Source organism: Chlamydomonas reinhardtii, chromosome 10 (assembly GCF_000002595.2).
Source record: "Chlamydomonas reinhardtii strain CC-503 cw92 mt+ chromosome 10, whole genome shotgun sequence".
NCBI lineage: Eukaryota > Viridiplantae > Chlorophyta > Chlorophyceae > Chlamydomonadales > Chlamydomonadaceae > Chlamydomonas > Chlamydomonas reinhardtii.
The window spans coordinates 6,478,065-6,500,597 of record NC_057013.1 but is presented as its reverse complement, the minus strand read 5'-3'; the positions used below and the strand labels follow the sequence as shown (position 1 = coordinate 6,500,597).

The following is a 22,533-nucleotide window of genomic DNA, read 5'->3' as shown; positions in this document are numbered from 1 at the left end:
GCCTCCGCAGAGATGAGCACTGCTGTGGCAACCCAAGAGGCAGCCAGTCGCCCCCGGACATGCATTCAATCATTATTGAGGCTTACGAAACTCCCGTTGCTATTCACGGGTGCGCCTGGGTGCGCTGGCGCCCGTGGCTGCATGATCAGCGGGAAATGTCGGCGGCTCTGCACACCCACTGAAAGCCACCTCAGGCACGCGAGCAGGCTGCCAACAGTCATTGGTCTTCTGCCCGGACCATGAGAGTCAGTCGGCTCCTCGTATCGGAGTGCGCTGGTCGACGCGAGAGCTACCGGTTTGGTGGGAGGGGAACCGGCCCCGAGGGGAAACAAGCTGCCGCGCGCTGACAGCTGCGCTGTGCGTGCAAGCGTCGCCGATGCAGCCCGCATGGGCAGCTGTTGCTTATCAGATTGAGTAGAGAAGCTTGCATATGTGCTTTTGATGGAGTCTTTTGCGAGTTGCAGAGTTCTCCCGGCACGATCGCGTTTGGATTCGGGAGGGGTCCGGCGCTCTGATTTACCGTTCGTCACAGCACATATGGTGTATTCTGTTTGAACTCTTAGACATACACACAATAATGGCCACTTTGGGACAGCAGCGCTGCGGTGGCGTTGGCGCCGAGGCTCGTCGCGCGCGGAAGGCGGTGCTCCCCGTCGTCTGTGGCAAGAGGTGTGTGGCGCTCTGACGTGCTTGTAGCCTAGGTAACTGCTAGCTTCCTTGGTCTGGACTCCAGCGCGCGCCTGCACGCTTGATGCCACCGTTTTCGCACTGCAGCCTCTTCAGCAGCCGCCCGCGGAGTCCGCTGCACAAGCAGGGTGTCCGTCATGCTGCTGCAGTGGTCACTGCTCCCGGTCCGGTGTCGCAGCGCTTCGCTCAGGTGGCAGGTGGGCATGGGTGTTGCGCACCGTGCAAGCTTGCGTGACTCGGCCTGCACACTAACTCGGGCGCGCTCCCGCGCAGGCAAAGTAGACTTCAAGGGCGTGCACCATGTCGCTCTGCTGTGCTCTAACCTGGAGCGCGCGCTGGAGTTCTACCAGGGCATTCTAGGTGAGCCGACGGTCAACGGAGGGACCGCGAAACGCTCCGATGACGAGCTTACACCTGCGCGCGCGCATGTTTACAGGTCTGGAGATTAACCCTGAACGCCCCCACAGCAAGCTGCCTTACCGCGGCGCCTGGTGAGTTCGGCGCCGGCCAGTGTATGAGTTGGAGGAGATGGAAACCTCCGCTCAGTTCGAAACGGCGTCTCGCGCTCTGTTTAAGTTCCATTATTGCTATTGCTTTACAGGTTGTGGATTGGTCCCGAGATGATTCACCTGATGGAGCTGCCCAACCCGGTGAGCCCTAGTCCGTGCAAGCGCAAACCGTCGCGAACCGTCCAAGGCTCGCCCCCGCATAGCCCGCCGTCTCGTGTCTCTTTCCCCTGCGCCCGGCCAAGATCTTACTGCGCCTAGTCCGGTGCTGTCCTGAACCTAAATGGTTATATTACTGCTGCATAAACGCCTGCTCCACAATGCCAACGCTTATGACTTCATTTGCACTGCCGTCTTCCCCGCTCTTGCAGGATCCGCTGACGGGCCGGCCCGAGCACGGCGGCCGCGACCGGCACTTCTGTGTGGGCGTGGCGTCTATTGAGCCGCTGGTGGAGAAGCTGGAGGCGGCCGGGGTGTCATACACCAAGTCCATGAGCGGCCGCGCGGCGCTGTTCTTCCGCGACCCGGGTACGTGATGGCGCGGGTCGGGTTCGACCTACCGTGTGTATCGTGTTGCACGCAGTCGTGATGGTGTTGCTGTTGGTGGCCGATTGGAGTGTTGGTCTTGCGTTTGTGGGGAACGTGTCGAGGCGCACAACACGCCGGAGGGAGCTGACCCAGATGCGCGGGGTTTTGTGCGCCTGGCCCACTGACGTCACATGTGCCGCCGCATGGTCCCTCGCCACATACAGACATGAACTGCCTGGAGTGCGTGGAGATGGAGTCGTGGCGCTGAAGCACCCTCATATACGTGCAGCCGGCGCGGGGGTGGGGGGCAGCTGGACACAACATGAAGCAGCCCGCACTTGACGAGCAGTCTTGTGACGCACCTGGTCGCCTTGTGACGATACTTAACCCGGCTCTGGAGGAGGAGTGACATGGCCACAATGCAGCTTGGGGAGGCCTGGACGGGATGGGCTGCCGCTTAAGGAAGGATGGCGGCTCGTGGCGGTGGTTATAGCGAGGAGAACAATATCACGGCGAAGCGAAGAGAGCTGCAGCAGCTTGGCATCTCTCAATTTCCCTGGTGACGCATGCGCGCACGCTCGAATGCGGTTGGGCTGGTGTGTGGTGTGTCCCCCTGGGCTGCGTCGCCGGCGTCCGCCATCATCTGCGCAGCTGCTTCACAGCCCCCAGCCGGGCGCGGAGGCCGAAGCAAGCTGGTGCCAGTAACAGTGAATAAGTGATGATGGCGGTGGTGGCGGCCGCCCAGGCGTTGAGTGATGCGCCCCGCTTGGTAGCCGCGTAGGCACCATGACAGAGCGACTCGACAGGGTGGCTGGGTGAATGCCAAAGCTGTGCGCGGCGGGGCTGTATGATGATGATAATGTACTGAGTTTCTTGAGCGGTTTGGCGTTGGCGTCGGTGTTGCCATTCGTTCGCGTGTGATGGTAGGCTGCACGCGGCTTCAAGTTTATGTGCACGTTGATGACTGGTAGCGTGCAGTCCGTTTCCAGTCGGCACGGAGGTCCTCAAGTAGTAAGGCGCCTGCTATTGTGCTCTCCCTGAGGTCACTGGCGTGTAGACGGTCGGGCAAGGCAGGGCAGTACTTGATGTACGAGTATTGGTTGGCAGAGGTTGCAGGCGTAGTTTACAGGCGTAGGATGGTTCCAGAGCGAAACACAATCCCCAAAGCTGAAGTGCATGGTGTATGGTTGATGGTTCAAATGCAAACTGAGGCAGGTACGGTAAAGGTGCGCTGAATGTTACGCGGTTGGGCGAAGAATTCCAGTCAAAGGCAGACAATAAGTACTCAAATCCCATGAAGGTAGGTAGTGAGGCCTTCCCGATGTCGACGGTCAGGTACTGGACAAGAGGCAATAGCGGCATGCGGGCCCGGTGAAGACCGGATGCAGAAGGCGGAGGTGGCTATGTAGGCTGGCCCTGTGCCATTCACATCCGGCATGCTCTGCTGTAACACCGGCTGAGTTGTGCACTGTTCCGCCAGGTCATGCACACGTGATGCAGGGCGTGCATTTCTTTCGGGGACAGGCATGCGGGTGACCGTAGCTGTTGGTGTTCCAGGGTCGCGGTTAGAGGCCAAGGATGCCCCCCTCACGCCTGCTCGCGCCCATTTATGTGCCGAGGTGCGGTAACACCCGTGGGTAACACCCCTGGGCCCTGGCAGACAGTCTGCGCCAACGCCATCTGCCCCGACTGCCGCCTCACAAGTCCTACCCGCAGCTCACAAGAAGCGAAGATCACGCACACCAGCACATCCCCAGTCAGGGACTGCAGGCGGGTGGAAAGCTCAGGATTTTATCTCATGCTCAAAGTTATAGGTTCAGGAGGGCATTACGCACGTGCACAGGTTTATCAGGGCTTGTCTGGTGAGGAAGTTCTGAGTGGAGACGGTTGTCGTCCTTGCGGTCCGGCGGGTTTCAAAAGCGCCCCAGAAGCAGGCCAAGCGCCGCACCGCGAGGCTAAATATGCATGTCATGCCGTCATAAGCACAAACAAAGCATGGTAGGGCTAAGTTACGCGTCCTGGCGTGGACATGTCAGCACCCGTCCCCACGTTCACTGACACATACGTACTGACATGGCGGGGCTCTCAAGTGCTGTTGCGCATGATCCTCGTGTGTTAAAAATGGCTGCCAATGCACGCTTTCCATGCATCACATGGCAGAGAGTTGAACGCGGGGTGGGCTGGATCAAGGGGATGTCAAAGGATAGCAATCATATTATCATAGCATGCCCCTGCATGCCCAACGTGACCGAAGCCTCAGAACAGGACCGCGGACTGCACAGCGTGATAGCGCTCTTTCAACAGGAGTCAATGGGCACCCATTGGATATGTAAAATGTAGGGTTTCACCCCCTTAACGATACGGTTGGCCGTGGGGCGGTCGGTCAGGGTCGGTCATCCCCGGGGGGGCTTTGGGGCATGGGGTCCGGCACATTGTTTCCTACTCTGGGTACTGAGTCAACACTTCCACCGCCATACAGTGCCGCTGTGGCTGGCTATAATGCTATATAGCATCTGCGAGACTTCGCACTTGGTCCACTCTGTCATAGGCACATGTTCATCAGGGCGCCACACTCGCCCTCAAACAAGGAATCACCAGCCTTCACGGTTCACGCTTCAGAGCGTCTGCGCCTTTGTCTGCGCTGGCATGGCATGGCGTGCGCTGCGGTGTCGCCCCCGTGCACGCACTTGCCTGCCTAGGTGCGGCACTCAACGCACGTATTGCGGCCAATGCAGCAATGCCGCAGCCTACCGCCAGCAATCTGCACCCTACCCCAACACCTCACGCTCGTCTCTTCACACGGTGTCACACCGCCATAGTCCCCGCAGCAAAGCGGCCAAGGCCACCAGACTCCACGGCCGAGCTGCCCCTGCAATGCCTATGGAACCCTCAACCCGTCAACCACACCATGCTGCCGCTGCTGCCGTCTGCCCCCTGCCCGGCTGGCCCCACTGAGGGCCGGCAGCCCTCACGCCACCTCTCCGGGCTTGGGCTGTGCGTAGCTGATGCGGATGTTGCGGTCCTCAAACTCCAGACCGTTGAGGGCCACCGCCCTGAAAGATGGCGTCGGTGGACAAGTGGACAGGTGGCAGGGTTACAACCAGCTCGCAGTAGTCAGCAAGCAGGTTGTGTGGGTGAGCATGGGGCCGAACAAGACTACGCCATGCCATCTGGCCCAGCGAAAATCGTGTAAGAACAGGTGTGGCGAAGGCTGTAGTCAGCACACGCCCACGTCCTCACACATTGACCCCTCTATCAAGTCCACCGCAACCGCATCTCGGGTGTCGGGGCCCCCGTACAACATACACGAGCCCGCGAGTGCTGATGCAGCCACCACCCAAACCGTTCGGTACTCACTTGTCAACGTCGTTGTCGTTGGCGAAATGCACGTGAGCAAAGCCCTTGGACCGGCCCGCCTTGTCCTTGTGCAGCCGCACCTCGCTGGGCTCCACGCCCGCCCGCTCCTTGAACAGCTTCCGCAGCTCCGGCTCCCCCACCTCGAACGACACGTTGCCCACATACACCACTGGGTAGCCAGCCACCTTGCCGCCGGCGGCAGCAGCGGCGCCGCCCTTGCCTGCAGCAGCCTTACCGCCAGCACTGGTCGCCGCCGCAGGCTCAGGCTTCGGTGCCGCCGGCTTAGGTGCGGCTGCCCTCGGTGCGGGCGCCGGCTCGGGTGCAGGCGCGCGGGCCCGTGCGGGCGCCGCCGCGGGCGCAGCCGCCTGTAGTGCTGCCACTTCTCCCGGCTTGGGCTGGGCGTAGCTGATGCGGATGTTGCGGTCCTCAAACTCCAGACCGTTGAGGGCCACCGCCCTGGGAAGTGGATTGAAGTGAATAGGTGGGTTGGAGCGTGCAAATGAGGGCAGGGTTGGTGGGAGCTACTTCGCTGGGACCAAACCCACAATGAAAGCTGAAGTGGTTGGCGAGCGCGTCTGCCAGCCACACGCGGCGCACGGCACGCACCAGCAGGGTGTCGTACGCATCAGTATCAGTGTTGCCATCCCAACGTGGCACAAGTGGTACTTGCGCCTTCCTGCCACCGGCCCCAGCCCCCGCCGTGCAACTACCCTGACGCGCCCCGCTTTGCCCGCAAGCATTCAAAGCCCACCGCCCAGCGGCACCGCGCACGCTGACACCGTCCGGCCTTCGAACCAGGGTTCCCCCTGGACCCCTCCCAATCCCTCCTCTCCCCGTCATGCGTCCCATCACACTCAGCGGCATGCCCAGTGCTGGGCGCGCCCATCACCACTCACTTGTCAACGTCGTCGTCGTTGGCGAAGTGCACGTGGGCAAAGCCCTTGGGCCTGTGGGCGCGGACACAGGGCGCAGGGGGGTCTGTACGGCATGCGTGAAGCGGCGGCATGTACGTTGCAGTCGACGTACGGCCGCCAGAAGACCAACCACCAACCCCAGCTGCCTTTGCACTGCTGCTACCACGGTACCCAGCCATCCCCGGAACACGCACAGGGAGGGAGGGAGGTGACGCGCACATCCCAGCAGCCGCACGCACCACCCTGCGCCCCGCAGCCGCCCCAGCGGCCCCACACATGGGCCCGTACATAGCCACTCCATCCCCACTGCACCCCACTCACCGGCCGTTCTTGTCCTTGTGCAGCCGCACCTCGCTGGGCTCCACGCCCGCCCGCTCCTTGAACAGCTTCCGCAGCTCCGGCTCCCCCACCTCGAACGACACGTTGCCCACATACACCACTGGGTAGCCAGCCACCTTGCCGCCGGCGGCAGCCGCGGCACCACCACCGGCAGCAGCACCGGCAGTAGCAGCAGCGGCTGTGGGCCTAGGCGCGACTGCCCGGGGCGCCGGCACGGCCTCTGGCGTTTGCGCGCGGGCGCGCGCGGGCGCGGGTGCCGCCGCCGCCTCCTGCGCCTCCTCCGCGTCTTGCACCGCCTGCTCGGCTGGTGCCTGCGCTGCTGCCGCCGCCGCGGCCCGCGCATTGGCTGCTGCGGTGGTGGTGGCGCGGACGTTGCCCTTGAGCTCCGCAGCCGCCTTGCACTTCTCCACCTGCAGGGAGTGGGGGTGGTGGGGGGGTGTCGGTGCTGTCCGTGAACGATGGAGTGAGGGCAGGTTGAACGGGTTGCCAAGCTAGCCCGAGCACTCCGAACACGATTACCCCATCAGTCTCAGCCTCGACTGCCAACCGCGCACTGCCCACTCCGCCACGCTGCACCGCACTGCCGCCCGCCACTGCGCCCGCCACCCTTACCCACCCGCAGCGGGCGGCCCTCCAGCATCTCGCCGTTGCAGGCCAGAGCCGCCTCATAGCCCTCCTGTGTTGGGGAGCACAGGGGGTGGATAATGTGCCCGAGCCCAGCGACGTAGGCCCCCATTGCTCATGGACTTGTCACCCAATCCCTCCGTGACCTTGCGGCGCGATACTTGTTTCCCCCATATATCCTCCACTGCATCGCTGTACATGATGCTGCAATCCATCTACGGTACTCAGGCCCGCAACTCCACCCCCATTCAGGTTCTGGGTTTCTTGGGATTGCAATGAAGCACCCCCAACCCTGTGCACCCCCAAAGCCCCAAACCCACTTCCCCCCACCCACCAACCCCACCCACCATGCCCACCCACCAACCCCACCCCCTCTGCACCCACCCACCCGTCCACCCTGCCTGCCCTCTACCTGCGTCTTGAATGTGATGAACGCGGTGCCGTTGAAGTTGCCGCTGTCCTTGAAGGTCAGCAGGTGCAGCGCCTCCTCCTCCAGCGGGCCGCAGTAGCCCCAGTACTCCAGGATAGCGGCCCGGTCCCACTCGTGCGGGATGCCGGTCACCCACACCTGCGGCGTGCGCGGCCGGGTGGGAATGGGAGTGGGGTGGGGAGGAGTCAGGCGGAGGAGGCACGCAAGACAGGGGTTGACAAGGAGGTGAGGGCTGACAGGGTGGAGGCAGGCAGTAATGATGGCGGAAGGGGCAGCACGAAGTCGGAGTCTGTGGGTGTCGGGACCCCATGTCATGTCATGCAGCCATGCCAGAGAGCGGGTAGGTGCACACCAGCCGACCCCAAGTGCCTCCTGGCCGCCCCAGAGCACCTTCCCCGCCGCTTCCCTCCCCGCCCCCCCCCCCACCCTCCCCCTCCCCCAGCCCCACCCTGCGCGGCACGAATCCGTCCTTGGTGCTGTCGATGGCCATGATGCGCGCCAGCTTGGCCTCCGTGGCCGCCTCCACCTCGGCCTGGACCTGTGTGCAGGGGTGAGGGCGGGATGGAGGGAAGGAGGGCGGGGAAGGGGTTTGCAAAGCGTGGTGGGGACTGAGCTACTTGGCGTGCGTGTGTTTGCAGGGGGCAGCGCGACACTCCTGCTTTACGACTGGCCAGCGGGAGCAGCTAGGTACCGTACGCTGCTCGATCATGCCACACCGCCGGTGCGCCCTCGCACAAACCCTTCCAAGCGCCCTGCGCCCTTCACCCACCTTGAACTGGAACGAGAACTGCGCTCCCGCTCCCCGTGCAACCTTGGCAGCGCCACCCGCAGCAGCAGCTGCAGCCGGCGCGGCCACCGGTGCGGCCACAGCAGCAGCGGCACCCTCTGCGGGTTGCCCTAAGGAAACCGGCTGCTCTGCTGTCTCCACCTTCACCTCCTCTTCATCGCCCTTCTTCCGTTTCTTGTCCTGCTTCTTATCCTTCTTCTTGTCCTTTTTGTCCCCCTCCTCCGGCTGCTCTTGCCGCTGTGACTGCCCGCCGGTCGCCGCCGCTGCCGCCACCTGCGTCAGTCCAAAGCTCAGCGCTGCCCCGCCGCCGCCGGCCCCGGACGTGAAGCCCAGCACAGCCCGCATGCGCGCAGCCTCGTCCGCATTGCCCTGGGCCGCAGCTGCAGCCGCAGCAGCAGCGACGTCCTCAACAGCGGCGGTCCCCGTGGCTGAAGCCGGCGCTTCCTCATCTCCGCGGCCCCTCTTATCCTTCTTCTTGTCTTTCTTTTTGTCCTTCTTACTGCCCGCGTCACCGGCCGCGTTCTCCGCCAGCTCCGCAGGCGCGGCGGGCGCAGGCGCCGCGTCCCCACCTGCAAAGCGGCACAGCAGGCGCAGCGGCACACGCGATGTAGCAGCAGCATGAGTTACTGCTTCAGATTAAGTTGGTCGCGCGACGGCGCACCAACATTTGAAGCACTGCAGGCTGCCTTGCCGCCCCGTCCAGCCCCACCCTGCCGCCCCCAAGGAGCGCACCTGCCCCTGCTGCCGCCGCAGCCTCTGCCGCTGCCGCCTCCTTGGCCGCTCGCTCCGCCGCCCTCCGCTGCTGGCGCCTCTGCTTGTATGTCAGGCCGTCGTCGCCCACCTCCATGAACTTGCTCGTCTTCTTGGAGCCCTCCTCACCCTCGCCGTCACCCTCGCCGTCCTCGGCAGCAGGGGCCGGCTCGGCGGGCGTTGCGTCAGCGCCGCTGGCAGTGGCGGCCGAGCGCTTCTGCTTCTTGCTGGGACGTTGTGCGTCCTGGGCTTCGCCGCCGGGAGTCAGCGCCTTGCTCCCTAACTGCGTGCCCGGACATGGAAACATCAGCGACCATGCCAACTTTCTGTTGCTTGCGGCCACGCGCAGCAAAGCGCACTTACGTTCAACAGCTCATCCACGCTATTGTAACGTGCATACAATAGCGGCGTTCCTGCTGCAAGAAGTGGCACCCGGCCAGCCGTCGACGCCGGCGCGGGCGTCTGCATAGCAAAGTGGCATGCCATTTGACTACTGTTCCATTCAATTAAGTTTTTGGTGCCATCAGCATACCTTATCGCCCTTCCCCATATTCTATTGCGCACTCCCAGGCCCGCAGAAAGCTCCACAGAAAGAAGGAAGGGTCTTTGATGCTGTAGATTTGCTGGCGTATGAGCAGGGTTGCGTCTTGCTGAGCAGAATCCTTCAAAGGGCCAAGGTTAGGGCCTTGAAACACCAGGTTTCATGCATGGGGTTTTTGGTCTCCCATTCTTTCTCCACTCCTTTCAGCTGTCCAAGTGCTAAATTCTATACATTCTGGATGTATCGCATACATAAGCACTTTACCCGCTTGAGTTTGCGCACCACACCGCGTTCCCGCGTTAACGTGCAACATCGCGGCCTAGTCGTCATACGCGGCGATATGGAAATCGAAACTACACCAGACCCTGCATCGCTGTGGGCCAGTGATGACCCGGCGGTTTGGCGGAGCGTGCTGGCTCGCTACCCCGAGTGCGTGGAGACAGCGGCTGGCAGTAGCAAGAGCAAGGCCGCACTCGTGGAACTAGACCGGTGCGGTGAAGGGGCGCTGTAGAGCCTGTTCGGGATGGAGCGAGCCGCCTGCACGGTGTGCCCCAACTGCGCATTGAGGGGTACCGCATTGAGGTGTCTGCGGTGCCCTGGTCAGAGCCAGGCTCCTCATGCCACGGGTCCCGCGTCCGCACGTGACCACCCTCTTGGACGCCCCCGCCCCCTCTCTCTCCCCCCACCGTGCCTTCCGTACGCCACTCCATACCTCTCCCCTCCATCCTGTCCCCCTCCACTCCCCGCCCCTCAGCTGGTACCTGCAGCAGCTGGCGCCCTCCCTGGTGGCCCAGCTGCAACAGGCCCGCCACCAGGGCCAGGCGGCGCCCGGGGAGCAGCAGCAGCAGCAGCAGCAGCAGCCCGAGGAGCCGTCCGGCGGGCTGGGGGAAGCGAGCGAGGGTGGCAGCAGCAAGGTCAAGGGCAAGGCGGGCGGCAACAGCGGGCCAGAAGCAGCAGCAGCAGCAGTAGCGGCAGGCGGGGCGGCTGGTGGCAGCGACGGCACTGGGCCAGTGGCGGGCATCTCCCGCGCCGAGCTGGTGCGACTGGTGGAGTGGAAGCTGGCCCGCGGCAAGTGGCGGCCGCGGCTGGCGGCCTTCGCGCTGGAGCAGGTGCGGGGCGGAGGGGAGGGGAGGCGGGCTGCTGGGGCGGTCGGTGTTGGGGAGGATGGGGCAGGTGCACTGGGGCGGGAGTGCGTGGGGCCGAGCACAGGTGCGTTTCTTCATGCAGAGGGTGGGGCGGAGGTCGCGGCAGACGCGATCGTTTGTGCAGGCTGAGGTTTGTGAAGGTTGAACCGCACCTAGCGAGAAATGTTGCATGACTCCCGGCCGGGGGTTGGACATGCATGATCAGGCATGAGGGGTGCGGGTGCAAAAGGGTGCGCCGCTGGCCCGTAGGCCCGCGTCCCAGACCCCCGACTGAGCTGTGCCGTGCTGTCGCCCGCACCGGGCCTCCACCCACGTAACTGCCAGCGATACCTCCACGTCCTACCGGCGCCGTTGTCTCTTCCACTCCTCCATTTTCTCCCCGCCCTCACCCACCCTCCCCTTCCCGCATCCACCCACCCACTCCACTTCCCCAGCCTGACGGGGCAGTGGAAGCGGCCAGTGGTGCAGCCCTGACGCAGCTGGCGGCGTACGTGCGCTTGATGCAGGTGCGGTGTGTGGGGGCGGGGGGGAGGGAAGGGGGCGCGCACCCAGGATGGGTACCCAGCATGCGGTTGAGCCCGCGGGGAGGGCGGGGACGCACGCACGGTACCGAACAGAGGCGGGTGCCGCCTTGTGCAGTGTGGTAGCGTGCGCAGGTCACGCACGCCGCGCAGCACGACGTGGCGTGACTTGCACAAGCCGTGACACGTGGCGCCGTGCCCGCAGGCGAGCTCCGCCTCCCCCGCTACCTCCGCCTCCCCCTCTACCTCCGCGCCCGCCACCTCCACGGCTGCCGCCGCGGCACTGCGCGGCGCGCTGGATGCACTGACGGCGCTCAAGGGCGTGGGTGAGTCAAGTGTGAGGGGGTGGGGCGAGTGTGAGGGGGTGGGTCAAGTGTGAGGGGGTGGGTCGAGTGTGAGGGGGCGAGTGTGAGGGGGTGGGGCGAGTGTGAGGGGGCGAGTGTGAGGGGGTGGGGCGAGTGTGAGGGGGTGGGGCGACTGTGAGGGCACGTGTGTGTGTATGTGTGTATGTGTGTGTGTGTGTGTGTGTGTACGTATGTGTGTGTGTGTGCGTGTGTGTGTGTGTGCGATCGTGCGGAGGAGCAGCAGGTCAAGTAGGGCCGTAGGGCCGGCACATGGACGGTGCCTGCTACTGCCAGGGCACGTGGGCGGTGCCTGCTAATGCCAGGGCCAGGACGGCGGCTCCATCCTTCCAGACGGGGCGGGGGGGAGGGGGGGGGGAATGCGCGGCAACAAGCAGGTGACATGCGCCGTACGTCCTCGCTGGAGCCCTCCGCACGGGTGGGCCGGCAGACCACCGCCCCACGCCCCATCCCCACTACCGCACCGGCACCACCCCAACACCACCCCAACACCGCCCCAACCCTCCAGGCCCCGCCACCGCCTCCGCGCTGCTGTCCGCCGCGGCTCCCGGCGGCCTCCTGCCGTACATGGGCGACGAGGCGCTGGCTGTAGCAGGCGGCGGCGGCGGGCGCAAGCCGGAAGACTACAGCGTCAAGGTACTGCAGGGGAGGGGGGGAGTGAGGGGCAGGGTGTTGACTCGGAGGTGGCGTCTAGAGGAACGCTGGAGGAGAGCTGGAACAGGAAGCGGGTGTGTGGCCGGTACCGGGCATGCGAGGAGCAAGCCCTGTGTGCTGATGTCCCCCGGCAGCGGCACCCCCCGCGGCCTACCGCAGCCTACCGCGGCACACCCATGGGGCACACCCATGGGGCACACCGCATGCGCACAAGGTGGCGGCGGTGGCAGTGCGTGTACATGGGGATTTCGTTGCGTAAGTCGGGCTGTGGCGTTCTTCAAACCCCCTGCATGCAGCAACCACCCACCCAGCTGACCTTTCCCCCTCCGCCGCGGGATTCTTCCCTTGGTCGCGGGGATGTCACCTACTCCCCCCCTGAGCCCTCCCCCTCGCTCTGTTGCATGGGGTTTCGTTAAGTTTGGGCTGGTATCTACAACCCCCCTTATGCTACTGTTCCTGGCTTCGCCTTCACTTCTTAATTAATCATGAATGAACCCCCCCCCCGCGCCCCCGCCAGGCCTACCTGCAACTGGTGGCGGCGCTGCAGGCCAAGGCGGAGGCGCTGAGGCCCCGCAGCAGCGGCAGCAGCAGTGGCGGCAGCGGAGGCGCGGGCGGTGGTGCCCTCACCGCCGGCAGCAGTGGCAGCGGGGGCGCCGGGACAGCGGTGAGTGGCGAGGCCAGTGCGATAGCGGCGGTGTGTGACGGGGACAGTACGAGTGTACGGTATGCAGCCCGCGCAAATGGCCTGCCACAAGCCCCTGACATCCACATGTGCGCGTGCCGCTGGTTTTGCTACTAGCAGTACGCTGGAGTCCGTGTTTATCCTGACGCTGGTTTCACACCACGCCCTCTGGCCTACTGGCGGACTGCGGCACTCACACGTTGTCCATGCCGTGTGTCTGGCTGCGCGCGCGCGCGCGCGTGTGTGTGTGTGTGTGGGGGGGGGGCGGGTGTAGATACCAGCCCAAACTAAACCAAATCCAATGCAATAGAGCGAGGAGGAGAGCGTGGCCGATGCTTGACAACGGAGTGGCACGCGACAATAGTCCCCATTCCCGAAATGCACCGAGTTCCCAGGTTCCCAGCAAAGAAGGCGATGCGCTCTTCGGTCTTGCGCATGTGGGCGGTGCTGACGGTAGCCGCCTTCGAGATTGCCACCCAGGCTCAACACACGCACGCACGTCCTAACTAGCAATGCAGACGGGGGGTGCGCGCGCGCGCGTGTGTGTGTGTGTGTGTATGTGTGTGTGTGTCTGTGTCTGTGTCTGTGTCTGTGTGTGTGTGTGTGTGTGTGTGTGTGTGTATATATGTGTGTGTGTGTGTGTGTGTGCGTGTGTGTATGTGTGTGTGTGTGCAGGAGGAACAACAACAAAGACTGTGTATGCGATGCAGCAACGCGACGGAACGGCATGCGTATGTGTGTGTGTATGCACATATGCCTGCAGGGTGCGCTGGGGGCGGCGGAGCTGGAGCGCTGCCTGTGGGTGGCGGCCCTGCTGTCAGGTGGCGGCCGCGGCGGAGCAGCAGCGGGAGCAGCTGGGGGTGGCAGCGGCAGAGGGGCGGCTGCAGCAGGATGGAAGGGTGGCTCGGGGGCAGGGGCGGGGGCGGCGGGGGCGGCTGCATGGGGGCAACCGGCCAGCAAAAAAGCGAGACGCTGATGCGGTGGCTGCGGGCGGCAGGATGCAGTCCCCGTGCCGCACCAGAGCTCCGCACTCAGAAGATGTGTTGACTTGGATCTTGATGGTTTGCTGGGCGCAACCTGTGATAGGATTCTTGCGGTTCTCCGAAGATTTTAAGACCATGAGCGGTGGAACTGCTTAAGGATGCGGATGTTACAGAGGGGACAGTCCCAGCTCCCGAAGACGCCGAGCCATCACATGCTATCAGGGCCCAACCCCGACTTTGCTGCAAACCCTCCCGCGGGCAAAGTCCGTGTGACTCCGCGCACAGTGAGTCCTAGCCAAGCCTCAACCCGCCAGAGCCCCACCGCTGTGCCTCAACGCCACAAGCCTAGGCACAGGAGTGCCGGGAAACGTCTAGGCCGCAGGACACACGCACAGCGCACGCACTAACCAGGGCGCAAGCGTCCAGGTACTAGAACGGTCGCCCACACGTGTATCCTGCCCACACACAGAGCCACCAACCACGCACAACCTCTCACGGCGAGGGGGGCGGGGAATCAGCGTCATACGGCAAGCGCAAAACCATGCCGTCACCAACAGCCCGAGATATGAAGGGATGCGCAAACGGCACAGCGTCCCAACCCTTTGGCCTGATACCCAAAGTCACAAACGTCTGGAGACGACCCCAGAAGTCAGCTACGACGGCAAGTCCAATGCTCAGCACCCGGGCCGACGGCAGCTTCGCTCGCGCCGCCAACCCGGCCATAACCACACGCTGCCGACCAAAGTCCAGGGCAGACATAGCAGCGAGACACACCACATCCCACACAGGTGGCGCAAGCCCCGCAGGCGGGCGCACTAACCACAACTCCTCACGAGAGAAGGCACTTAGAGCCTCCTCCGGCAGGAAACCCATAGCCATCCCCATACTTTCCCGCAGTGACAGCGCAACAGTGCAGTCCCAAAACCAGTGACGCCGGTCCCCATCCTGCATGTCCACCCCACACGCCCAACACGGGTCAACAGTAACGCCTCGCGCCCGCTCGCTAGCATGCCGTACTGCTTAAGGGCACAGCTTGAGTCCAAGAGGGCGGTCACGTGCACTCGTGCAGGCGAGACGCAATGGGACCGTGCGTGCGGCGTGCGTGGCCTGCCACACGGTCTGACGTGCAGTGCCGCCAGCAGAAGACTGTAGACCATGCAACCGCAGCATGGCAGAAGGGTGGCCATTGCTTCATATATGTTTGACGTGTAAGTTCCACACGTTTGTATGCGGTAAGGTCGATCACCTTTTGGCAGTGTATGTGGACTGGGGTTTGAAGCTGGACATGTCGACACAAACATCCGCCTTGCCTTGCGCGGCGCGCAGTCTCAGGTTCGGGGCTGGAGGCTGACAGGAGGTTGACAATCACAATGTGCCAACCTCAAAACAATCTACCCCTTGGCTGGCATCCAGACATAATGATAACGTCGATAATGTCCCGGGCACTCCCGTGGCCGGGATGGGTGCCGCGCCGTCACACACCATCAGCACAAACGTAACTAGGCTTCATGAAAGTCACATCTATACCCGGGGGTCCGCTGCGTCATCAAGGGAATCGCGAGTGCGTCGCCAAATGGGGCCGCTGCACCATCGTCCCCCCGAATGGCGACATGTCTCCCACCCACCGCATCCGACGTGAGCACACAACTTCTTACAGGTTACCTACCGTGCTCCCACGGTTTTCACACCTGCTCTTGCATCATATGGAAACGGGGAAGACAAGCTCAATCTTGCTTTGCAGTCGCTTGGCTGTAGTTTTGTAGGGCCTGAGCAATCTCCGATACAGACAACAAAAGATACAAGTTCATTTATAGCTTGAAAGGAGACGATTCTTTCCCAGTGCAAGTGGACCTTGCAGCCCTCGAACTCTTATCGCTCCACATCATGTCCATTTGTCCCCAACACTAGTAAGGTGTCATCAGGCGGTCAAAAAGATGGACAAATTCGAGCCCGTCGCCGATTTAGGTTCAGGCAACTTCGGCGTGGCCAAGGTGGGTCGTGCCCTGCGTGACTTTTGCAACATATGTTTGCTGTTTGCGCTGTCTGTGCCTGGCTTTCAGCGAGGCCCGTGTCCATGTCCGTTCATTATGAGTTCGGCTCAGGCGATTGCCCGTTTCCTGCGTTTGTTTCATTTTCAGCTTATGCGAGACCGAGCAAGTGGCCAGCTGGTAAGCCTTGTCCGTTTCGGGGCTGGCAGCGGGGCGTTCATGCTTCACAACATCATGCGTCCGCCGCTTTGCCTTGCACAACCCTTAAAATTCCACGCTACTGCTTGCAGGTCGCCATCAAGTTCATTGAGCGCGGCGAGCGGGTAGGTTGCTGCATCCGTCTTGGACCTTCCCAGCTGCTGTATCTAATTCATGCTGCGTGGCGTGGACGCACAGGTCGACCGCAACGTCGAACGGGAAATATGCAACCATCGCATGTTGAATCATCCAAACATCGTCGCGTTCATGGAGGTGCGCCGACCCTGTCTGGAAAACTCCGGGGAGATGTGGGTGACACATTCGGCGGTCGCAACCACCGACCGACGCAGCCAGCTCCGGCGGCCAAACCAGGCAGTGCAGGAGCCTGCTACGCCGGTGGATCTGGGGGGCTCCAGCAGCGCTAGTGCTAGCTTCAGCAGCAGTGGTGCAGCGAAGGCACAAACGCAGCCTTAGTACGAGTTTGCACAAAGGTTCGTACTAGGTTGGCGGGCGCAGGAGGAGGTGGCAGACCATGTGGGCTGTACACACAGCGCTGGCGGGCATGGATGCGGTGTGGTGTGCCCTGCCTCCTGGCCCGGCGACCAGGCGCTCCAATTCTGGCAACTGAGAAGTGCTCCCCTGGTTCGGCGCGTCACGTGACGCCGTACCCACGTCAGCGCAGCGTCACCCGGGCAGCTGGCAGCTGGCAGTGTCAGTGCATGTGACCTCCTAGTCAGAGTCGGGGCGATTACGGAGGCCGGGTGGGGGGGCGCTGCAAGGCCGCGTCACTCTTCGGCGCACGCAGCTGGGAGGTGGCGCTGCTGTCCTACCAGAGGTGGCGGCTGGCTGTCAGCACGTGCCGCCCCGCCCACATGACAGACTGGACAGACGTACCGGATTGGACAGACGACGCTAGGGGTACCGTATAGCAGCTTTGCGCGCACACGTCCCGTGGCCAGTGGTTTTACTAACAGCGGCATCCATCACAAAGTCCAACATCTCGACCCGCAGTACCGCGCCCCGCCAGCGGACCTGTGACGTCCTTTTGATTTCAACATCCTCACTCCCACCGCCCCTCCCCTCCCCCTGCACCTGCCTTCCCCCTCCCGGCCATCCCCCCAGGTGTTTCTGACGCCTAGCCACTTGGGCATAGTGATGGAGTACGCGGCGGGCGGCGAGCTGTTTGAGCGCATCGTGCGGGCGGGGCGCTTCAGCGAGGACGAGGCGCGCTACTTCTTCCAGCAGCTCATCAGCGGGGTGGACTACTGCCACGCCTCGGTGAGGCCATAGCCGTGTGCTCGTGGGTGGGTGGCTGCGTAACTGGGTGGGGGTGGTGGCTGGGAGGGTGACGGAGGGAGAAGCACTAAGTAAGAAATTGTGTGTGTGCATAAAGGGCAATGGAAACGCAAGCGCGCACATTTATTGCATTGTTACCAGAATGTTTTTTGCGTGTGTGTGCGCGTGTGTGTGAACTGAGATTGTGGGGCGTGGGCGGCCAGAGGCAGGAAGGATGTGTTGAGGGATTGGGTTAGTGGGGGGATGCAAGGGTGTGCTTGGCCGGTGACGGCAGGTGGCCGCGTGAAGGCCGCCGCTAGCAGCTTGAGGACCACACGCGCCAGGAGGTGCGGGCAGCAGCGGATGGGGCGTGCGCCCGGGCTGGTCATGAGGGCGTGAGGCCGACACACACGCCACACAGCTGCAGTGGCGCGTACCTGTACCCGTGACAAGTGCTGGGTGCTGCAATATGTCTGGGCTGGTGTCGCGCTGCCGGGTGGTGTGGCCCGTGACCCCCCCTCCTGCCCGGCTTTCTGCCCCTCCTCTCACCACCTCACCCCCAGGGTGTGTGCCACCGGGATCTGAAGCTGGAGAACACGCTGTTGGACGGTAACCCCGCGCCCCGACTCAAGATATGCGACTTCGGATACTCCAAGGTAGGGCAGGCGGCGGGAGCAGGGGCAGGGTTGGAGGCACTCGGAAACCTGTTGCTGGCGTGGGGGCACAAACTCACCGTCAGCGCCACAGAGCGGGGTGGGATTGGGGAGCTAGGGCCACGGCCGGGGAGCAGCGTAGTGTCATGTCGCTGACACACACATGCCCCCACCTGAGGCCTCACTTGTCCCATCTCACCCCTAGCGCTAGCCCTAGGCCTTCCCCGCCCCACGCGCCCCTCCCTCCTCCCGCTCTTTCCCTCTTCATCCACTGCAGTCGGCGTTTGACAGCCAGCCCAAGAGCACGGTGGGCACCCCCGCCTACATCGCGCCGGAGGTGCTGCAGCGCAAGGAGTACAACGGCCAGCCGGCGGACGTGTGGAGCTGCGGCGTGACGCTGTACGTGATGCTGGTGGGCGCCTACCCCTTCGAGGACCCAGCAGACCCCCGCAATTTCAGGAAGACCATCCAGGTGCGCGCTGAGGCGGGCGAGCTGGAGAGCTGGGCGCGGGGCGGGCAAGGGCAAGGGCGGGGTAGAGCAGCCGTGGAGTCTGCAGCTGTAGGGCATGGTGTGGTACGTGCTCGAGCGCTACTGGGCCTCCACAGCCCCACTGCCCATGCTGACAACGACCCCGCCTCTGGCCCGCTCCTCCTCCGCTCCTCCTGTGCTCCTCCTCCCCATCCCCCCCTACAGCGCATCATGAATGTCAAGTACAGCTTCCCGCCCCAGCTGGCCATCAGTGCCGAGTGCGCCGACCTCATCGGCCGCATCTTCGTGGCCAACCCCGCACAGCGCATCGCCATCGCCGACATCCGCAGGCACCCCTGGTTCCTCAAGAACCTACCCGCCGAGCTGGCGGTGAGGAGCGGGCGGGGAGGGGGCGGGCGGTGAGGAGCGGGGCCGGAGGCAGGCGGGAGGGGAGTCCCGGGGGACAGGAGGCGTGGAAGAGCAGAGCTCGTAAGCGGCGCAGGCAAGGGCACAGGGGAAAGGACAAGCCTGGTGGTCTGGTGGTCTGCCTACCTGGCGTGGTATCGCGGACTGACCGGATTTCCCCCGCCCTAGGCCTCCTCCCGACCCCCTTCCTCCCACCCTCGCTTACCTCCTCGCCAGGACCCCAACAACTTCAGCCGCAGCCCCGAGCCGCACCAGTCGCTGGACGAGATCCGCGCGCTCATCCGCGCCGCCCGCACCCTGGGCGACACCGGGCCCAAGCCCGGCGGCGGCCCGGGCGGCGGCGGCGGCCACCTGCCGCTGGAGTTCAACGAGGACGACTACATGGACGCCGACGAGCTGGCCAGTGCGGGCGTGGGAGGAGGCGGAGTGGGCATGCACGGCGCAGGCGGCCAGGCAGGAGGGCCCGGCGGCGCGGGGGCGGGGAGAGCGGGCGGCGGCGCAGGCGGCGCGGGTTCCGGGGGCGGCGCGCAGCAGCACGGCGGTGGTGCGGGTGGCGGCGGCGGCAACGGGGCGTATCTAGTGGATAACGGCTACAACCACCAGCACCACGTGGCAGTGGCGGCGGCGGCGCACATGGGCTCGCCCGCGGCCATGGCTGGCGGCGGCGGCGGCGGCGTGCCTGGCGGCCACCCGGGCGGTGCGGTGATGGCGCTGCCCATGCCCATGGCTGCCATGCAGGCGGCGGCTGGGGGCGGTGTGCCGCACCCGCACCACTTGGTGCCGCCCGTGCACATGCACCCGCACGCGGTGGTGGGCGGGCCCGAGTATGGCGCCTACATGATGCAGCAGCAGCAACAGCAGCAGCAGCAGCACGCACACGCGCAGCAGATGATGGTGGCGGCGGCGGCAGGGCAGCGCGGGTATGCATTGGGCCCAGGTGGCGGCTACGTGGCGGCGGGCGGCGGACCCGCCATGTATGCGGCCACTGGGCGTGTGGGCAGTCCGCCGCAACAGCAGCAACAGCAGCAGCAGCAGATGCAAATGCACATGCAGATGCAAATGCACATGCAGCAGCACGCGGGCGGGGCCATGGCGCAGGGCGGGCCCGGCCCCGCACCGCAGCAGTCGCCCCCACAGTAGCCGGCCGGCCCGGGCCCGGGCGCAGGCACTGCACTGCAGCCGCCCCGCCTGGGCCTTGTTACAACGCTCATGTCTTCGCTCCTCCCTGCCGCGTGCACGGCACCGGCGGAGGAGGGAGCCGCTCCTTATGCATGCACATATCGCATGGCTTGTAGCAAAGGTTCTCTCGGCAGTTTGTGTCTAACTGCGCGGTGCAAACCGCACGCCCCTTTGCAAGGCGCCAGGCGGTGGCGTAAGAAGCTGCTGCCGGCGCTCTAGAACCCTCCTGGCTCCGGACAGTCCTGCAAGTTCTGCATGTGATCTGGGTTGTCGAGCGCGCCGCTGCATCGGGAGCAGCGCGGGCGGCTGTAGTGCTCTCTGTAGTAATGCCTCTGCAAGACCGCTGAATGGGCCGGCCGCTGCATGCGCATGTATGTGCCGCGTGTGTGCAGCTGTGAGGTCTTGTTACGCATGTGCCCGTGGTTGGGGTACGGCATCCACGGAGCTGAATCATACATAAGTGGGGGCAGTTTGACAGAGTGGGGTGCCCGTGCTGTTAACTCATGTGTGCAGCGTTTCGCTGTGCGGCAGTGGGTGTGTTGGGCGGGACGCGGGCGCACGTGCATGTGTGAGCGTGGGTGTCGCACGCGCGTGGTCGGCACGGGGTTATTTACAGGGCAGGGGGCGGATGGCAAGGGGGATCGCATGTACAGCCGCGGGCATAGGAAACGAGGGGCCTGTCAGAGTGCCTATTTGGCGGCCCAAGGCAAACCAGCAGGCGCGGGTTTGCTGCAGAGGGGCAGCTGGCGGAAAAGAAGGTTGATTAGGGCATCAGACGTGATAGCAGTTTCCAACTGTCACATGCCGCTTGGCTTGCGTACTGCACACTGACTCCGCGATAGCTTCGGCGGTGCATACTTGGCAATGCGGCACTAATATAGATGCACTGTGTGTGAGGTTGGCGCGGTCGGTGCGGCAGGAGGCGTGAGCAGGCGTGAGCAGGTCGGCGGCGGAGGCGATGTGGGTAAGAAAATCCTCCGTTGAGATTTGGAGGTGGTGACGGGATTCATACAAACAAATGGCAGTTAACGCACACAGCTGCACCCAGGACAACAGAAATCCGGGGCCGTGTGTGAGCGGGCTTGAGCCTCCAGGGAGTCGCGTGAGCACCAGGTCCTGCAGCTGAGAGCTGTGCTGTGTCGAAGAGAGGGGTAGCGGCGGGGGACCTCAGGCCGCCGTGCTTGCTTATGCATTGGCAGTGCCCGCGGTAGACGCCGCGGAAATACATACTAAGATACACGTATATGGAACTGAGAATTTGTTGGGGGCGCCACGAATAAGGTTGCTGCGATGGAAAGGTTCCAGATGTGCGCGGATGGGGCCGACTGGTGGCTCGGGTCTCAACACACGGCGCTGCACGTGCTCATGTGTGTGCACGCGCTCGTGTGTGTGCACGCGCTCATGTGTGTGTGCGTGTATGCCCTGACGCCCTTCGCGGTGTGGGCCTGGAGGTGCGGGCAGTGCGTTGTGGCTGGCGGCGGCGGCACCAGTGGTGATGGTGGTGGTGGTGGTGGTAGCGTTAGTGGTCGTGTTTCCCCCGGCCCATTGATGACACTGTTTGCATTCGAGTTTTGTGGTGATCGTGTCATCCGGTTTGCAGTCATACAGAGAACGCGTCGGTTGTCTATCGAGGTAGGTGCGGTTAGCACAGTCCGCTCGCAGTTAGGCATTTGCAGTCGTTCCGAGACCAGGCAGCAAGGTGAGCAGGTCGAGAAGAAAGCTGCAGGTGCGATAAAGCGGTGCTCTAGGGCAGGGGTCGACAAGTGGGGACACGGCAAGCGCCCGGAAGCAAGCGCTTGGGCGGTTGCAGCAGGACGCATGGGGGCCCGAACGTGACGCAGGTCCGCGGGGCAACCCAAGATATTCTTTGCATTGCGTTCTTTCGGATCCTGCGGTTACCCGCAGATGCCCGTGGGGTCTGGAGTGCACAGGGCCCTGGTGGGGCCGTGAGCGCTTTGGATGCATGTGCACGGGGAGTGCCCCCCTGACGGGTGTGCGTATGGAGGCTGCGGAGGACACCGCAGTGCGCACAAGTCCGCAGGCAGCAGGCGCACAGCAGGCGCCCAAGTGAGGGTTTAGAGGTCGAAATGGTTGTTTCCCATGTGCTATTGGCGCTCGGTGCTGCAGCTCATTCTTTTGCATGGTGGTGGAGCCGGCCAAGTATGTTTTGTTTGCGTTGGCCGGCTCTTGGAGTGGGTAGTGCTAGTGACGGTTGGTGTCTCGATGGGTTCAGGGCAGCAGCAGAGTGGGGGATTGGGGAATTTACGGGCTGGGCAATGTGGCCCGGGGCAAGTAACGCGGACACGCGCACGAGAGAACCGCTCCCTAATCCTCCATATGTGTAAGGTGCTGTGGCTGCTCCACTTATATATGTGTGTCGCTCAGACTCGCCAGCCGCGCCGGGTGCCCATGTGGGCCGGTGCTCAGCGCTTCAGCAGCCTCACGGCCGAAAGCGGGTAGGGTCGGCAGCACCCGCCACCACGACCCCGCGGTCGGGGCTGTGTCACTGTGTGCGGGCTGTGTGCGGGCAGCTGC

At 63.9% G+C, this 22,533-nt stretch overlaps 4 protein-coding genes across 5 annotated transcripts; 3 read left to right on the top strand and 1 right to left on the bottom strand.

The window, feature by feature from the left end:
* The first annotated feature begins 445 nt into the window (after positions 1 to 445).
* On the top strand, positions 446 to 3,361 carry CHLRE_10g466500v5 (uncharacterized protein). The gene is made up of 7 exons (XM_001698590.2): positions 446 to 669; positions 775 to 884; positions 961 to 1,047; positions 1,124 to 1,178; positions 1,289 to 1,337; positions 1,565 to 1,721; positions 1,946 to 3,361. Exons 1-7 carry the CDS (start codon positions 578 to 580, stop codon positions 1,987 to 1,989), a joined length of 594 nt encoding a protein of 197 aa, XP_001698642.1. The 5' UTR covers positions 446 to 577; the 3' UTR covers positions 1,990 to 3,361.
* A 552-nt stretch (positions 3,362 to 3,913) lies between these two features.
* On the bottom strand, positions 3,914 to 9,585 carry CHLRE_10g466450v5 (uncharacterized protein). Its single transcript, XM_043067263.1, has 11 exons — positions 9,455 to 9,585; positions 9,286 to 9,384; positions 8,905 to 9,205; positions 8,155 to 8,741; positions 7,834 to 7,923; positions 7,368 to 7,523; positions 6,948 to 7,007; positions 6,314 to 6,741; positions 5,975 to 6,025; positions 5,079 to 5,534; positions 3,914 to 4,774 (listed from the first exon to the last, which is right to left on the bottom strand). The coding sequence occupies exons 1-11, from the start codon at positions 9,470 to 9,472 to the stop codon at positions 4,690 to 4,692; spliced, it is 2,331 nt and encodes a 776-aa protein (XP_042920660.1). The 5' UTR covers positions 9,473 to 9,585; the 3' UTR covers positions 3,914 to 4,689.
* A 100-nt stretch (positions 9,586 to 9,685) lies between these two features.
* On the top strand, positions 9,686 to 14,011 carry CHLRE_10g466400v5 (uncharacterized protein). Of its 2 annotated transcripts, XM_043067261.1 has the most exons (8): positions 9,686 to 9,952; positions 10,218 to 10,572; positions 11,043 to 11,114; positions 11,335 to 11,455; positions 12,000 to 12,127; positions 12,663 to 12,809; positions 13,223 to 13,264; positions 13,591 to 14,011. In XM_043067261.1, the coding sequence occupies exons 1-8, from the start codon at positions 9,804 to 9,806 to the stop codon at positions 13,801 to 13,803; spliced, it is 1,227 nt and encodes a 408-aa protein (XP_042920658.1). In that variant the 5' UTR covers positions 9,686 to 9,803; the 3' UTR covers positions 13,804 to 14,011. The 2 variants fall into 2 exon arrangements, with proteins under 2 accessions (XP_042920658.1, XP_042920659.1); XM_043067262.1 differs by lacking the exon at positions 13,223 to 13,264.
* A 1,434-nt stretch (positions 14,012 to 15,445) lies between these two features.
* Positions 15,446 to 22,355, top strand: CHLRE_10g466350v5 (uncharacterized protein). The gene is made up of 9 exons (XM_001698589.2): positions 15,446 to 15,801; positions 15,949 to 15,978; positions 16,089 to 16,121; positions 16,195 to 16,269; positions 17,119 to 17,274; positions 17,835 to 17,927; positions 18,202 to 18,396; positions 18,619 to 18,783; positions 19,036 to 22,355. The coding sequence occupies exons 1-9, from the start codon at positions 15,745 to 15,747 to the stop codon at positions 19,957 to 19,959; spliced, it is 1,728 nt and encodes a 575-aa protein (XP_001698641.2). The 5' UTR covers positions 15,446 to 15,744; the 3' UTR covers positions 19,960 to 22,355.
* Positions 22,356 to 22,533: the final 178 nt, after the last annotated feature.

Bases quoted from the DNA above. Each gene is read 5' to 3' on its own strand.
- CHLRE_10g466500v5 (XM_001698590.2), top strand. From the start codon at position 578: ATGGCCACTTTGGGACAGCAGCGCTGCGGTGGCGTTGGCGCCGAGGCT. The intron at 885-960 runs GTGGGCATGGGT...GCTCCCGCGCAG, and splicing joins GCGCTTCGCTCAGGTGGCAG to GCAAAGTAGACTTCAAGGGC. The intron at 1,722-1,945 runs GTACGTGATGGC...CGCCACATACAG, and splicing joins GCTGTTCTTCCGCGACCCGG to ACATGAACTGCCTGGAGTGC.
- CHLRE_10g466450v5 (XM_043067263.1), bottom strand. The intron at 6,742-6,947 runs GTGGGTAAGGGT...CACTCCCTGCAG, and splicing joins TGGAGGGCCGCCCGCTGCGG to GTGGAGAAGTGCAAGGCGGC. The intron at 5,535-5,974 runs GTGAGTGGTGAT...TCCACTTCCCAG, and splicing joins AACGACGACGACGTTGACAA to GGCGGTGGCCCTCAACGGTC.
- CHLRE_10g466400v5 (XM_043067261.1), top strand. From the start codon at position 9,804: ATGGAAATCGAAACTACACCAGACCCTGCATCGCTGTGGGCCAGTGAT. The intron at 10,573-11,042 runs GTGCGGGGCGGA...CCACTTCCCCAG, and splicing joins CGGCCTTCGCGCTGGAGCAG to CCTGACGGGGCAGTGGAAGC. The intron at 11,115-11,334 runs GTGCGGTGTGTG...CCGTGCCCGCAG, and splicing joins CGTACGTGCGCTTGATGCAG to GCGAGCTCCGCCTCCCCCGC.
- CHLRE_10g466350v5 (XM_001698589.2), top strand. From the start codon at position 15,745: ATGGACAAATTCGAGCCCGTCGCCGATTTAGGTTCAGGCAACTTCGGC. The intron at 15,802-15,948 runs GTGGGTCGTGCC...TTTCATTTTCAG, and splicing joins GCAACTTCGGCGTGGCCAAG to CTTATGCGAGACCGAGCAAG. The intron at 17,928-18,201 runs GTAGGGCAGGCG...CATCCACTGCAG, and splicing joins GCGACTTCGGATACTCCAAG to TCGGCGTTTGACAGCCAGCC.